Here is a 16840-nt window from a genome sequence, read left to right as displayed (position 1 = left end):
GCCCTGGGCTGTCCTGTCTGAGCTGTCCTGGGCCCTGGGCCTGTCTGAGCTGTCCTGGGCCCTGGGCCTGTCTGAGCTGTCCTGGTCCTGGGCCCTGTCCTAGGCCCTGAGCTGTCCTAGGCCCTGGGTCTGTCTGAGCTGTCCTGGGCCCTGGGTCTGTCTGAGCTGTCCTGGGTCCTGGGTCTGTCTGAGCTGTCCTGGGCCTGTCTGAGCTGTCCTGGGCCCTGGGTCTGTCTGAGCTGTCCTGGGCCCTGCCTGTCTGAGCTGTCCTGGGTCTGTCTGAGCTGTCCTGGGCCTGTCTGAGCTGTCCTGGACCCTGGGTCTGTCTGAGCTGTCCTGGGCCCTGGGTCTGTCTGAGCTGTCCTGGGCCCTGGGTTTGTCTGAGCTGTCCTGGGCCCTGGGTCTTTCATAGCTGTCTGAGCTGAGCTGTCCTGGGCCTGTCTGAGCTGTCCTGGGCCCTGGGGCCTGTCTGAGCTGTACTGGGCCTGGGTCTGTCTGAGCTGTGCCCTGGGTCTGTCCTGAGGTAGGCCCTGGGTCTGTCTGAGCTGTACTGGGCCTGTCTGAGCTGTCCTGGGCCCTGGGTTTGTCTGAGCTGTCCTGGGCCCTGGGCCTGTCTGAGCTGTCCTGGGCCTGTCTGAGCTGTCCTGGGCCCTGGGCCTGTGAGCTGTCCTGGGCTCTGGGCCTGTCTGAGCTGTCCTGGGCTCTGGGCCTGTCTGAGCTGTCCTGACCCTACCATGGTCCTCATACCTGACCCTACCATGGTCTTCATACCTGACCCTACCATGATCACCATACCTGACCCTACCATGATCACCATACCTGACCCTATCATGGTCTTCATACCTGACCCTACCAAGGTCCTCATACCTGACCCTACCATGGTCCTCATACCTGACCCTACCATGGTCTTCATACCTGACCCTACCAAGGTCCTCATACCTGACCCTACCATGGTCCTCATACCTGACCCTACCATGGTCCTCATACCTGACCCTACCATGGTCCTCATACCTGACCCTACCATGGTCCTCATACCTGACCCTACCATGGTCCTCATACCTGACCCTACCATGATCACCATACCTGACCCTACCATGGTCCTCATACCTGACCCTACCATGGTCCTCATACCTGACCCTACCATGGTCCTCATACCTGACCCTACCATGGTTCTCATACCTGACCCTACCATGACCCTCATGGTCCTCATACCTGACCCTACCATGGTCCTCATACCTGACCCTACCATGATCACCATACCTGACCCTACCATGGTCCTCACCCTACCATACCTGACCCTACCATGGTCTTCATCTGACCCTACCATGATATACTGACCCTACCATGGTCCTCATACCTGACCCTACCATGGTCCTCATACCTGACCCTACCATGGTCCTCATACCTGACCCTACCATGGTCCTCATACCTGACCCTACCATGATCACCATACCTGACCCTACCATGGTCCTCATACCTGACCCTACCATGGTCCTCATACCTGACCCTACCATGGTCCTCATACCTGACCCTACCATGATCACCATACCTGACCCTACCATGGTCCTCATACCTGACCCTACCATGGTCCTCTGACCCTACCATGACCCTACCACCATGGTCCATCATACCTGACCCTACCATGGTCCTCATACCTGACCCTACCATGATCACCATACCTGACCCTACCATGGTCCTCATACCTGACCCCCATGAACCTCATAACTGACCCTACCATCACCACCCTACCATGACCCTACCATGGTCCTCATACCTGACCCTACCATGATCACCATAACTGACCCTACCATGGTCCTCATACCTGACCCTACCATGGTCCTCATACCTGACCCTACCATGGTCCTCATACCTGACCCTACCATGGTCCTCATACCTGACCCTACCATGGTCCTCATACCTGACCCTACCATGGTCCTCATACCTGACCCTACCATGATGGCTGCTGGGGAAACAACACACACACGGCCCACCATTTCAAGTGAAAACAGACCCCCTCCCTCCTAGACTCAGATCCCAATATAATTCCATTTAAACCTTTATTTCTGTCCTCCTCTTTGGGAGCTCAGCATCAAACCTCCATTAGAAGAATAAAGGGCTCTTTGATGTGACAGTGGACGGACGGCTGCGTGAATTAAAGGGTCTCGGAACAGAACCATCACCGTGGCGACGAGATGAGCCAACCAGAGGAGGCCGGTGTCGGTTGAAAAGAATGGAGGGCTTTGATGCCACTGTATTAGTGGGGTGGGGGGGGGGGGTCATTGATCCAAGTCGCCATGGCAACGGTGGTGTTGAAGTGTGTGTGTGTGTGTGTGTAGGTTGAAGAAGTGTGTACAGGTGTGTGGGTCAGGGTGAGTAAGAGAGTGCTCGGTGCGTCTGTGTCTAATCAAAAGTACACAAGGACCCATTATCTGCTTGCAGGCAAAGTAGCTCTGATGGACTTACTTGTGCCTTTCTCCGTTGACAATAGACTGACGACTGCAGCTCAGTAAGAAGAGTGTGGCGCTTGCAACGGCAGCACATTGGGTTCGATTCATTCTGGGGACGCCCAGATGGACAATAAGTCGCTTTGGCATATATATTGGTATTATACTGTATAGTACATTTACCCTCTACTCTTACTCTGGCATAAAGACCCTGTTCAGAGCCAGTTCATAAGGAATACAACCCTACTGTGTGCTATAAAAGTGAACGTAAAGACATTTACTCCTCTGTAGAAGCCCCATGGTTCTGTAGAAGCCCTATGGTTGACTATGGTTGACAGGTGCTCCTCTCTCTGTAGAAGCCCTATGGTTGACAGGTTTTGGTGCTCCTCTCTAGAAGCCCTATGGTTGACAGGTTGGTGCTCCTCTCTCTGTAGAAGCCCTATGGTTGACAGGTAGGTGCTCCTCTCTCTGTAGAAGCCCTATGGTTGACAGGCTGGTTCTACTCTCTCTGTAGAAGCCCTATGGTTGACAGGTTGGTGCTCCTCTCTCTGTAGAAGCCCTATGGTTGACAGGTAGGTGCTCCTCTCTCTGTAGAAGCCCTATGGTTGACAGGTAGGTGCTCCTCTCTCTGTAGAAGCCCTATGGTTGACAGGTTGGTGCTCCTCTCTCTGTAGAAGCCCTATGGTTGACAGGCTGGCTCCTCTCTCTGTAGAAGCCCATTCTACAGGTGCTCCTCTCTCTGTAGAAGCCCTATGGTTGACAGGTTGGTGCTCCTCTCTCTGTAGAAGCCCTATGGTTGACAGGTAGGTGCTCCTCTCTCTGTAGAAGCCCTATGGTTGACAGGTTGGTGTTGGTCTGTTCTGTAGAAGCCCCTATGGTTGACAGGTTGGTTCTCAGGACCTCTTTGTCAGAGAAGCCCTAAAAATGGTTGACAACTCCAGCCACCCTAGTCTCTGTTCTCTCAGCTAAGCCCTATAAGTTGACAGCCAAGTTAGGTGCTCCTCTCTTGTAGAAGCCCTATGGTTGACAGCTAATTGGTGCTCCTCTTCTGTAGAAGCCCTATGGTTGACACACTGGTGCTACTCTCTCTGTATGCAAGCCACTTTGAAGCTCCTCTCTTGTCTATGGTTACCGGAGGTCATAGAAGCCCTGACATTTCAATATCAGGTCATGCAAATATCGCAAAGCTAACTTAGTTTGACTAGGGGTTCTATTCAATCCGTGTTGCTGAAGCGTTACAGATTTTGCAATATAAAGGTAATTTTTGAAAGGCCAACGCGGAAATATTGCATTTCAATTTCAATTGGACTTTCGCGCTGAATCCACAAAGATGCCGTCTTTTAGGCTCTTAACCAACCATGCTATTTTTTTTTTTTTTGCGTTGTTGGTAACTTGTTTTGTAGTGCGTACAGCCCAGTACATCACTGGGGCCAAGCTTCCTGCCATCCAGGACCTCTATACCAGGCAGTGTCAGAGGAAGGCCCTAAAAATTGTCAAAGACTCCAGCCACCCTAGTCATAGACTGATCTCTCAGCTACCGCACGGTAAGTGGTACCGGAGTGCCAAGTCCAGGTCCAAGAGGCTTCTAAACAGCTTCTACCCCCAAGCCATAAGACTCCTGAACAGCTAATCAAAGGGCTACCCAGACTATTTGTATTGCCCCCCTCCCCCACACTGCTGCTACTCCCTGTTGTTATCTATGCATAGCCACTTTAATAACTCTACCTACATGTACACAATTACCTCAATAGCGGTGCCCCCCGCACATTGACTCGTTGACTCTTTATCGGTAGCTCCTGTATATAGCAAATAATAACAAACACACACACACACCGCATACACATACACTCATGCAGTATATAGTATAATAGTATATATATATATATATATATATATAGCTACAATATAGATATATATATATAGTATATAGTGAGGAATAATCAAGGCCCCAGTGGTTCTCTGACAGTCCAGTTATTGCTTCCCTCTCCGTATCTAAATGACTGTTAATTGATGAAGTTCCTTGTTTCATCATTTAGAAGCCAACTCATTATTCTGCTATTCTGAGAGAGAGGCTAAGGAATACTTGAATTAGTTATAGAAACCATTTCCCTTCATGGTTGTGAGGTCTGGGGTCCGCTCACCAACCAAGAATTCACAAAATGGGACAAACACCAAATTGAGACTGCATGCAGAATTCTACAAAAATATGCAGAGCAGAATTAGGCCGATACCCGCTAATGATCAAAATCCAGAAAAGAGCTGTTAAATTCTACAACCACCTAAAAGGAAGCGATTCCCAAACCTTCCATAACAAAGCCATCACCTACAGAGAGATGAACCTGGAGAAGAGTCCCCTAAGCAAGCTGGTCCTGGGGCTCTGTTCACAAGCAATAACAAACCACACAGAGCCCCAGGACAGCAACACAATTAGACCCAACCAAATCGTGACAAATCAACAGACCCATAAAGAATTTGAAAACAAACCCTGTTTGGATAAAATCCCATATCTTTTGGGTGAAATAGCACAGTGTGAAGAACAAACACCATTGTAAATACAACCCATATTTATGTTTATTTAACTTCCCTTTTCTACTTTAACTATTTGCATATCATTACAACACTGTATATAGACATAATATGACATTTGGAATGTCTTTATTCTTTTGGAACTTTTATGAGTGTAATGTTTATTTATTTACTGTTCATTTTTATTGTTTATTCCACATAGTAATAAACAACTAGAATGGGAATCTTCAAAGACCACACTCTATCACATTAGTTTGGATGTGTATTTATATATATTGATATATATATATTGATATATATATATATTGATATATACATATATTGATATATACAGTGGGGAGAACAAGTATTTTTAAACACTGTCAATTGTTCAGGTTTTCCTACTTACAAAGCTTGTAGAAGTCTGTAATTTTTATCATAAGTACACTTCAACTGTGAGAGACGAAATCTAAAACAAAAATCTAGAAAATCACATTGTATGATTTTTAAGTAATTAATTTGCATTTTATTGCATGATATAAGTATTTGATACATCAGAAAAGCAGAAGTTAATATTTGGTACAGAAACCTTTGTTTGCAATTACAGAGATAGTTCTTGACCAGGTTTGCACACACTGCAGCAGGGATTTTGGCCCACTCCTCCACACAGACCTTCTCCAGATCCGTCAGGTTTCAGGGCTGTTGCTGGGCAATACGGATTTTCAGCTCCCTCCAAAGATTTTCTATTGGGTTCAGGTCTGGAGACTGGCTGGCCACTCCAGGACCTTGAGATGCTTCTTACGGAGCCACTCCTTAGTTGCCCTGGCTGTGTTTTTCGGGTCGTTGTCATGCTGGAAGACCCAGCCACGACCTATCTTCAATGCTCTTACTGAGGGAAGGAGGTTGTTGGCCAAGATCTCGCGATACATGGCCCCATCCATCCTCCCCTCAATACGGTGCAGTCGACCTGTCCCCTTTTTAGAAAAGCATCCCCAAAGAATGATGTTTCCACCTCCATGCTTCACGGTTGGGATGGTGTTCTTGGGGTTGTACTCATCCTTCTTCTTCCTCCAAACACAGCGAGTGGAGTTTAGACCAAAAAGCTCTATTTTTGTCTCATCAGACCACATGACCTTCTCCCATTCCTCCTCTGGATCATCCAGATGGTCATTGGCAAACTTCAGACGGGCCTGGACATGCCCTGGCTTGAGCAAGGGGACCTTGCGTGCGCTGCAGGATTTTAATCCCTGACGGCGTAGTGGGTTACTAATGGTTTTCTTTGAGACTGTGGTCCCAGCTCTCTTCAGGTCATTGACCAGGTCCTGCCGTGTAGTTCTGGGCTGATCCCTCACCTTCCTCATGATCATTGATGCCCCGCGAGGTGAGATCTTGCATGGAGCCCCAGACCAAGGGTGATTGACCGCCATCTTGAACTTCTTCCATTTTCTAATAATTGCGCCAACAGTTGTTGCCTTCTCACCAAGCTGGTTGCCTATTGTCCTGTAGCCCATGCCAGCCTTGTGCAGGTTTACAATTTTATCCCTGATGTCCTTACACCCTCTCTGGTCTTGCCATTGTGGAGAGGTTGGAGTCTGTTTGATTGAGGTTGTGGACAGGTGTCTTTTATACAGGTAACGAGTTCAAACAGGTGCAGTTAATACAGTTAATGAGTGGAGAACAGGAGGGCTTCTTAAAGAAAAACTAACAGGTCTGTTAGAGACGGAATTCTTACTGGTTGGTAGGTGATCAAGTACTTATGTCATGCAATAAAATGCAAATTAGTTACTTAAAAATCATTCAATGTGATTTTCTGGATTTTTTTTAACCTATGATAAAAATGACATACCTCTACATGCTTTGTAAGTAGGAAAACCTGCAAAATCGGCAGTGTATCAAATACTTGTTCTCCCCACTGTATATTGATATCGTCACGAATCCCGCTTCCTGAGTCTGTGTTTGCCTGTGTTTCTGTCCTGGAGTGTGTTTCCGGTGTCCTGGAACGCACCCTGTCTGGTTGCCGGGCGAATTAGCTTGTTGGGAGATCGATGTTCACCCGCACCTGTATCCCATCAGTAATCTGCACACCTGTCCTGATCATCACCTCTCCCCTTCAAAAGCTCTGACCTGACATCCATTCCCTGCCGGATCGTTAGCCATGAACAGTATGTTGTGCCCACAAACCAGCCTCCAGTTTATAGAGTTTGTTTTGTTTTGTTTTATTGTTTTGTAAGTCTTGCTTGCCTTTAACTTAGCGCCGTTTGTTTTGTCTACAGCCATTCACCCGGAACCCATACCCCATCCCTGTCTGCTCGTCGCCAGTGTGTTGTTATCCATTGGATCTGCCTATCCACTCCCATCAACCCACCTCCGCTGCCTGCTCCTCCACCCGGAACTATCTACCTCCACGTTCTCATTGATTAATAAATACTCACCATCTTTATACTCACCTTGTCCTGGTCTGCTTCTGGGTCCAATGCTGGTAAACCCTGACAGATATATATATATATACATTGATATACAGTATATATTGATATATGTATATGTATTGATATATATATATTGATACTGTATATATATTGATTTCTATCGATATATATATTAATTTCTATTGATATATATATTGATTTCTATTGATATATATGTATATATTGATTTCCATTGATATATATATATATTGATACTGTATATATATTGATTTCCATTGATATATATATATTGATACTGTATATATATTGATTTCTATTGATATATATATATATATATTGATACTGTATATATATTGATTTCTATCGATATATATATATTGATTTCCATTGATATATATATATTGATACTGTATATATATTGATATATATTCTGGAGACAGAAACCTAAAAGGAATGTATATCTATGCTGTCCCATCCATTCAGTTGCTTGGCAATGACTGAAGGGATAATTCACCCACACTAGAGAGTAGATACAGCTGGTGTTCTGCTCTCCTTTATTGTCAGTTTGGTTCCTGTAGACGATGTCATCTGAAAGTGTGTGTGTGTGTGTGTGTGTGTGTGTGTGTGTGTGTGTGTGTGTGTGTGTGTGTGTGTGTGTGTGTGTGTGTGTGTGTGTGTGTGTGTGTGTGTGTGTGTGTGTGTGTGTGTGTGTGACAGACAGACAGACAGACAGACAGACAGACAGACAGACAGACAGACAGACAGGCAGGCAGACAGACAGACAGTCAGACAGACAGACAGGCAGGCAGGCAGGCAGGCAGGCAGGCAGGTAGGCAGACAGACAGACAGACAGACAGACAGACAGACAGACAGACAGACAGACAGACAGACAGACAGACAGGTCCTCCTATCAGCAGTGTTAAGGTCTTGGCAGAGCCACCTCTCCTCCTTCAGTGAGATTAACCTGTGATTAGATGATGTAGATCAGTGTGTCATACAGATGTTGGGGTAAGGTGCTGCCGACCCCAGATGGTCAGGGACGCTTCCTGGATCCCGAATGGCACCCTTTTTCCTTTACAGTGCACTACTTTTCACCAGTAGAGCCCTGGTCAGTAGTGCACTATATAGGGAATAGGGTGTCGTAGGGCCTGTTTAATCAGACTGTTTATTACACTTCCCGGATCCCGAATGGCACCCTAATTCCTATATAGTGCACCACTTTAGACCAGGGCCCTATGGCATCCTATTCCCTATTCCTGACCCTGTTTATAGTCTCCTTCCCCCTATACATATCTACCTCCATCACTCCAGTATCCCTGTCTCCTTCCCCCTATACATATCTACCTCCATCACTCCAGTATCCCTGTCCCAGTATCCCTGTCTCCTTCCCCCCTATACATATCTACCTCCATCACTCCAGTAATCCTATACATACCTACCTCCATCACTCCAGTATCCCTGTCTCCTTCCCCCTATACATATCTACCTCCATCACTCCAGTATCCCTGTCTCCTTCCCCCTATACATATCTACCTCCATCACTCCAGTATCCCTGTCTCCTTCCCCCTATACATATCTACCTCCATCACTCCAGTATCCCTGTCCCCTTCCCCCTATACATACATATCTACCTCCATCACTCCAGTATCCCTGTCTCCTTCCCCCTATACATATCTACCTCCATCACTCCAGTATCCCTGTCTCCTTCCCCCTATACATATCTACCTCCATCACTCCAGTATCCCTGTCTCCTTACCCCTATACATATCTACCTCCATCACTCCAGTATCCCTGTCCCCTTCCCCCTATACATATCTACCTCCATCACTCCAGTATCCCTGTCCCCTTCCCCCTATACATATCTACCTCCATCACTCCAGTATCCCTGTCCCTATACATATCTACCTCCATCACTCCAGTATCCCCCCCTATACATATCTACCTCCATCACTCCAGTATCCCTGTCCCCTTCCCCCTATACATATCTACCTCCATCACTCCAGTATCCCTGTCTCCTTACCCCTATACATATCTACCTCCATCACTCCAGTATCCCTGTCCCCTATACATCCCCTCCATCCTCCAGTATATGTCCCCTTCCCCCTATACATCTACCTCCATCACTCCAGTATCCCTGTCCCCTTCCCCCTATACATATCTACCTCCATCACTCCAGTATCACTGACCCCTATACATATCTACCTCCATCCTCCAGTATCTGTCCCTTCCCCCTATACATATCTACCTCCATCACTCCAGTATCCCTGTCCCCTATACATATCTACCTCCATCACTCCAGTATCCCTGTCTCCTTCCCCCTATACATATCTACCTCCATCACTCCAGTATCCCTGTCTCCTTCCCCCTATACATACCTACCTCCATCACTCCAGTATCCCTGTCTCCTTCCCCCTATACATACCTACCTCCATCACTCCAGTAACCCTGTACATTGTTAAAATGGTACTGACCCTGTATATAGTACTAACTGACCCTGTATATAGTATGGTATTAACTGACCCTGTATATAGTATGGTATTGACTGACCCTGTATATAGTATGGTACTAACTGACCATGTATATAGTATGGTACTAACTGACCCTGTATATAGTATGGTATTAACTGACCCTGTATATAGTATGGTATTTGACCCTATATAGTATGGTACTAACTGACCCTGTATATAGTATGGTATTAACTGACCCTGTATATAGTATGGTACTAACTGACCATGTATATAGTATGGTACTAACTGACCCTGTATATAGTATGGTATTAACTGACCCTGTATATAGTATGGTATTGACTGACCCTACATATAGTATGGTACTAACTGACCCTGTATATAGTATGGTTTTAACTGACCCTGTATATAGTATGGTATTAACTGACCCTGTATATAGTATGGTACTAACTGACCCTGTATATAGTATGGTACTAACTGACCCTGTATATAGTATGGTATTAACTGACCCTGTATATAGTATAGTATTAACTGACCCTGTATATAGTATGGTATTAACTGACCCTGTATATAGTATGGTATTAACTGACCCTGTATATAGTATGGTATTAACTGACCCTGTATATATATGGTATTAACTGACCCTGTATATAGTATGGTATTAACTGACCCTGTATATAGTATGGTATTAACTGACCCTGTATATAGTATGGTATTAACTGACCCTGTATATAGTATGGTATTAACTGACCCTGTATATAGTATTAACTGACCCTGTATATAGTATGGTATTAACTGACCCTGTATATAGTATGGTATTAACTGTCGCTGTATATAGTATAGTATTAACTGACCCTGTATATAGTGTGGTATTGACTTATGGTATTGACTGACCCTGTATATAGTATGGTACTAACTGACCCTGTATATAGTATGGTATTAACTGACCCTGTATATAGTATAGTATTAACTGACCCTGTATATAGTATGGTATTAACTGACCCTGTATATAGTATGGTATTAACTGACCCTGTATATAGTATGGTATTAACTGACCCTGTATATAGTATGGTATTAACTGACCCTGTATATAGTATGGTATTAACTGACCCTGTATATAGTATGGTATTAACTGACCCTGTATATAGTATGGTATTAACTGACCCTGTATATAGTGTAGTATTAACTGACCCTGTATATAGTATGGTATTAACTGACCCTGTATATAGTATGGTATTAACTGACCCTGTATATAGTATGGTATTAACTGACCCTGTATATAGTGTAGTATTAACTGACCCTGTATATAGTATGGTATTAACTGACCCTGTATATAGTATGGTATTAACTGACCCTGTATATAGTATGGTATAAACTGACCCTGTATATAGTATGGTATTAACTGACCCTGTATATAGTATGGTATTAACTGACCCTGTATATAGTATGGTATTAACTGACCCTGTATATAGTATGGTATTAACTGACCCTGTATATAGTGTAGTATTAACTGACCCTGTATATAGTATGGTATTAACTGACCCTGTATATAGTATGGTATTAACTGACCCTGTATATAGTATGGTATTAACTGACCCTGTATATAGTATGGTATTGACTGACCCTGTATATAGTATGGTACTAACTGACCTTGTATATAGTATGGTACTAACTGACCCTGTATATAGTATGGTATTAACTGACCCCGTATATAGTATGGTATTAACTGACCCTGTATGTAGCATGGTATTAACTGACCCTGTATATAGTATGGTATAAACTGACCCTGTATATAGTATGGTATTAACTGACCCTGTATATAGTATGGTATAAACTGACCCTGTATATAGTATGGTATTAACTGACCCTGTATATAGTATGGTATTAACTGACCCTTTATATAGTGTAGTATTAACTGACCCTGTATATAGTATGGTATTAACTGACCCTGTATATAGTATGGTATTAACTGACCCTGTATATAGTATGGTATTAACTGACCCTGTATATAGTATGGTATTGACTGACCCTGTATATAGTATGGTATTAACTGACCCTGTATATAGTATGGTATTAACTGACCCTGTATATAGTATAGTATTAACTGACCCTGTATATATAGTATTAACTGACCCTGTATATAGTATGGTATTAACTGACCCTGTATATAGTATGGTATTAACTGACCCTGTATATAGTATGGTATTAACTGACCCTGTATATAACTAACTGACCCTGTATATAGTATGGTATTAAATGACCCTGTAAATAGTATGGTATTAACTGTCGCTGTATATAGTATAGTATTAACTGACCCTGTATATAGTGTGGTATTGACTTATGGTATTGACTGACCCTGTATATAGTATGGTACTAACTGACCCTGTATATAGTATGGTACTAACTGACCCTGTATATAGTATGGTATTAACTGACCCTGTATATAGTATGGTATTAACTGACCCTGTATATAGTATGGTATTAACTGACCCTGTATATAGTATGGTATTAACTGATCCTGTATATAGTATGGTATAAACTGACCCTGTATATAGTATGGTATTAACTGACCCTGTATATAGTATGGTATTAACTGACCCTGTATATAGTATGGTATTAACTGACCCTGTATATAGTATGGTATTAACTGACCCTGTATATAGTATGGTATTAACTGACCCTGTATATAGTATGGTATTAACTGACCCTGTATATAGTATGGTATTAACTGACCCTGTATATAGTGTGGTATTAACTGACCCTGTATATAGTATGGTATTAACTGACCCTGTATAAAGTATGGTATTAACTGACCCTGTATATAGTGTAGTATTAACTGACCCTGTATATAGTATGGTATTAACTGACCCTGTATATAGTATGGTATTAACTGACCCTGTATATAGTATGGTATTAACTGACCCTGTATATAGTGTAGTATTAACTGACCCTGTATATAGTATGGTATTAACTGACCCTGTATATAGTATGGTATTAACTGACCCTGTATATAGTGTAGTATTAACTGACCCTGTATATAACTACTGACCCTGTATATAGTATGGTATTAAATGACCCTGTATATAGTATGGTATTAACTGACCCTGTACATAGTATGGTATTAACTGACCCTGTATATAGTATGGTATTGACTGACCCTGTATATAGTATGGTATTAACTGACCCTGTATATAGTATTAACTGACCCTGTATATAGTATGGTATTAACTGACTCTGTATATAGTATGGTATTAAATGACCCTGTATATAGTATGGTATTAACTGACTCTGTATATAGTATTAACTGACCCTGTATATAGTGTAGTATTAACTGACCCTGTATATAGTATGGTATTAACTGACCCTGTATATAGTATGGTATTAACTGACCCTGTATATAGTATGGTATTAACTGACCCTGTATATAGTATGGTATTAACTGACCCTGTATATAGTATGGTATTAACTGACCCTGTATATAGTATGGTATTAACTGACCCTGTATATAGTGTAGTATTAACTTATGTATATATGTATTAACTGACCCTGTATATAGTATGGTATTAACTGACCCTGTATATAGTATGGTATTAACTGACCCTGTATATAGTGTAGTATTAACTGACCCTGTATATAGTATGGTATTAACTGACCCTGTATATAGTATGGTATTAACTGACCCTGTATATAGTATGGTATTAACTGACCCTGTATATAGTATGGTATTAACTGACCCTGTATATAGTATGGTATTAACTGACCCTGTATATAGTATGGTATTAACTGACCCTGTATATAGTGTAGTATTAACTGACCCTGTATATAGTATGGTATTAACTGACCCTGTATATAGTATGGTATTAACTGACCCTGTATATAGTATGGTATTAACTGACCCTGTATATAGTGTAGTATTAACTGACCCTGTATATAGTATGGTATTAACTGACCCTGTATATAGTATGGTATTAACTGACCCTGTATATAGTATGGTATTAACTGACCCTTATATATGTAGTATTAACTGACCCTGTATATAGTATGGTATTAACTGACCCTGTATATAGTATGGTACTAACTGACCCTGTATAAATATGGTATTAACTGACCCTGTATATAGTATGGTATTAACTGACCCTGTATATAGTATGGTAATAACTGACCCTGTATATAGTATTAACTGACCCTGTATATAGTATGGTATTAACTGACCCTGTATATAGTGTGGTATTAACTGACCCTGTATATAGTATGGTATTAACTGACCCTGTATATAGTATGGTATTAACTGACCCTGTATATAGTATGGTATTGACTGACCCTGTATATAGTATTAACTGACCCTGTATATAGTATGGTATTAAATGACCCTGAATATAGTATGGTATTAACTGACCCTGTATATAGTATTAACTGACCCTGTATATAGTATGGTACTAACTGACCCTGTAAATAGTATGGTATTAACTGTCGCTGTATATAGTATAGTATTAACTGACCCTGTATATAGTGTGGTATTGACTTATGGTATTGACTGACCCTGTATATAGTATGGTACTAACTGACCCTGTATATAGTATGGTATTAACTGACCCTGTATATAGTATGGTATTAACTGACCCTGTATATAGTATGGTATTAACTGACCCTGTATATAGTATGGTATTAACTGACCCTGTATATAGTATGGTATTAACTGACCCTGTATATAGTATTAACTGACCCTGTATATAACTACTGACCCTGTATATAGTGTGGTATTAACTGATCCTGTATATAGTATGGTATTAACTGACCCTGTATATAGTGTAGTATTAACTGACCCTGTATATAGTATGGTATTAACTGACCCTGTATATAGTGTAGTATTAACTGACCCTGTATATAGTATGGTATTAACTGACCCTGTATATAGTATTAACTGACCCTGTATATAGTGTAGTATTAACTGACCCTGTATATAGTGTGGTACTAACTGACCCTGTATATAGTATGGTACTAACTGACCCTGTATATAGTGTGGTACTAACTGACCCTGTATATAGTATGGTATTAACTGACCCTGTATATAGTGTGGTATTAACTGACCCTGTATATAACTACTGACCCTGTATATAGTATGGTATTAACTGACCCTGTATATAACTACTGACCCTGTATATAGTATGGTATTAACTGACCCTGTATATAGTATGGTATTAACTGACCCTGTATATAGTATGGTCTTTTTGAGTTGCCGTGGAGACCAATTACAGCGCAGCGTATTTCGAGGGGGGGGGGGGGCAATGACCCAAGCGTGAACCTTCAGAGTTCTCCCATTGGTTATTGCGTCGCCTTAGATGTGGAACGCTCCCATGATGTTTACTCCCCACCTCTACTCTCTGGGGTGGGGACAGATGTGGTTCATCACCAGCCAAATGACCTTTGACCTCTACCTGCACCTGACAGGGGTGGCGGGAAATGGGAGACAGAGAAACGAGGGAGACGAGGGAGTCAGGGGAAAGAGATATTCCTGGCCGCCCAGTGGAGTCTCTCGGACACAGTGATAATGAGTCCTTTGTGGAGCTGAGGGATGATGGGCCTGTGGCGTGGTGTGTGTGTGCTGTGGAGGGGTTATGGGCCGTTGCTCAGAGGGAAACTAGCTTGTCCAGACAGGCCATGGACCGCTGCACTTTACAGCCCTGTCCAATCATCACCTGTGGAGGGTCTGTGTGTGAGCCAGGGGCTGAGGGCTGTGTCAGGCAGGCTGTAAAGCAGGCAGGCTGTATAGCAGTGCCACATCCCTAAGCCTGACTGGTTTAGGAGGAATAACTGGGTCTCATCTGAACCCCAGCAAAGCAAACAGTCCCGGCAGAGAGAGAAATAAAGAGAGAAGGAGAGAGGGAGAGAGGGAGAGAGAGAGGGAGAGAGACACAGAGAGACACAGAGAGACACAGATAGAGACAGAGAGGAGAGAGGGAGAGAGGGAGAGAGAGAGAGGGAGAGGGAGAGACACAGAGAGACACAGAAAGACACAGAGAGACACAGATAGACACAGAGAGACACAGAGAGACACAGAGAGACACAGAGAGACACAGATAGAGACAGAGAGGAGAGAGGGAGAGAGGGAGAGAGAGAGAGGGAGAGGGAGAGAGACACAGAGAGACACAGAGAGACACAGAGAGACACAGAGAGACACAGAGAGACACAGATAGAGACAGAGAGGAGAGATGTTCCAGGAGGCTGTTCTCTCTTGTCGTGCGTTACGGACTCAAAGTCTAATATACGCCTGGTGGTTAAACAAGAACAGGAAGCAGGAAATGAGAGCATCTGGGCCGCGGCATGCGTGTGTGTGTGACCAACATCAGGTTTCACCAATCTCTGTTAGATAGGGCTGAGTGTCCGTCGCTGGTAGCCTCATATTTCCCTCTCAGTCCGTTAGGGCTCTGAGGGTCAGGCTATGGAAGGAGGGTTAAGCTGTGTGTATGGTGAGTCAGTGTGAGGGTCATGCTGGGAGCTGTGCTTTGTGGGTTAGAGAGGGGGTGCAGATTGTGTGGCTCAGGAGGGGGTTTGTGCGTGGTACACAGCAGGGAGTAACTCTAGCAGGTGGGAGAATTTTGAGGCATGGAAACTCGGGGAGAGGAGAGAGAAGGGCAAGCAGTTGGTGTGGGAAAAGGTGAAGGGGGAGTAGGAAAGGGGGCGGGGCAAGGGGAAGCGAAAGGGGGCGGGGAAAGGGGGAAAGCAGTGGGGAGGGGCGGGGCAAGGGGGAAGGGAAAGGGGGAGGGGAGAGGCTGTTGTGACTAGACGGTCTGCTATCTTCATTAGTTGGTTTAACAAGATACTGTAATACTATATGGCTGAGCTAAACATGGCAGAGTACAGCTAGCATTACACAGCTATTAAAACGTATGGCTGAGCTAAACATGGTAGAGTACAGCTAGCATTACACAGCTATTAAAACGTATGGCTGAGTGAAACATGGTAGAGTACAGCTAGCATTACACAGCTATTACACAGCTAT

General features: G+C 43.5%; 1 protein-coding gene across 1 annotated transcript; it reads left to right on the top strand.

The window, feature by feature from the left end:
- Window positions 1–734: 734 nt before the first annotated feature.
- Window positions 735–1337, top strand: LOC135531034 (small proline-rich protein 3-like). Its single transcript, XM_064959178.1, has one exon. The coding sequence runs from the start codon at window positions 735–737 to the stop codon at window positions 1335–1337; it is 603 nt and encodes a 200-aa protein (XP_064815250.1).
- The last annotated feature ends 15503 nt before the right edge of the window (window positions 1338–16840 follow it).

Source organism: Oncorhynchus masou, unplaced genomic scaffold (genome assembly GCF_036934945.1).
Source record: "Oncorhynchus masou masou isolate Uvic2021 unplaced genomic scaffold, UVic_Omas_1.1 unplaced_scaffold_1497, whole genome shotgun sequence".
Classification (NCBI taxonomy): domain Eukaryota; kingdom Metazoa; phylum Chordata; class Actinopteri; order Salmoniformes; family Salmonidae; genus Oncorhynchus; species Oncorhynchus masou.
The sequence above is the reverse complement of the archived record's forward strand: the minus strand, read 5'-3'. Positions and strand labels throughout refer to the sequence as shown.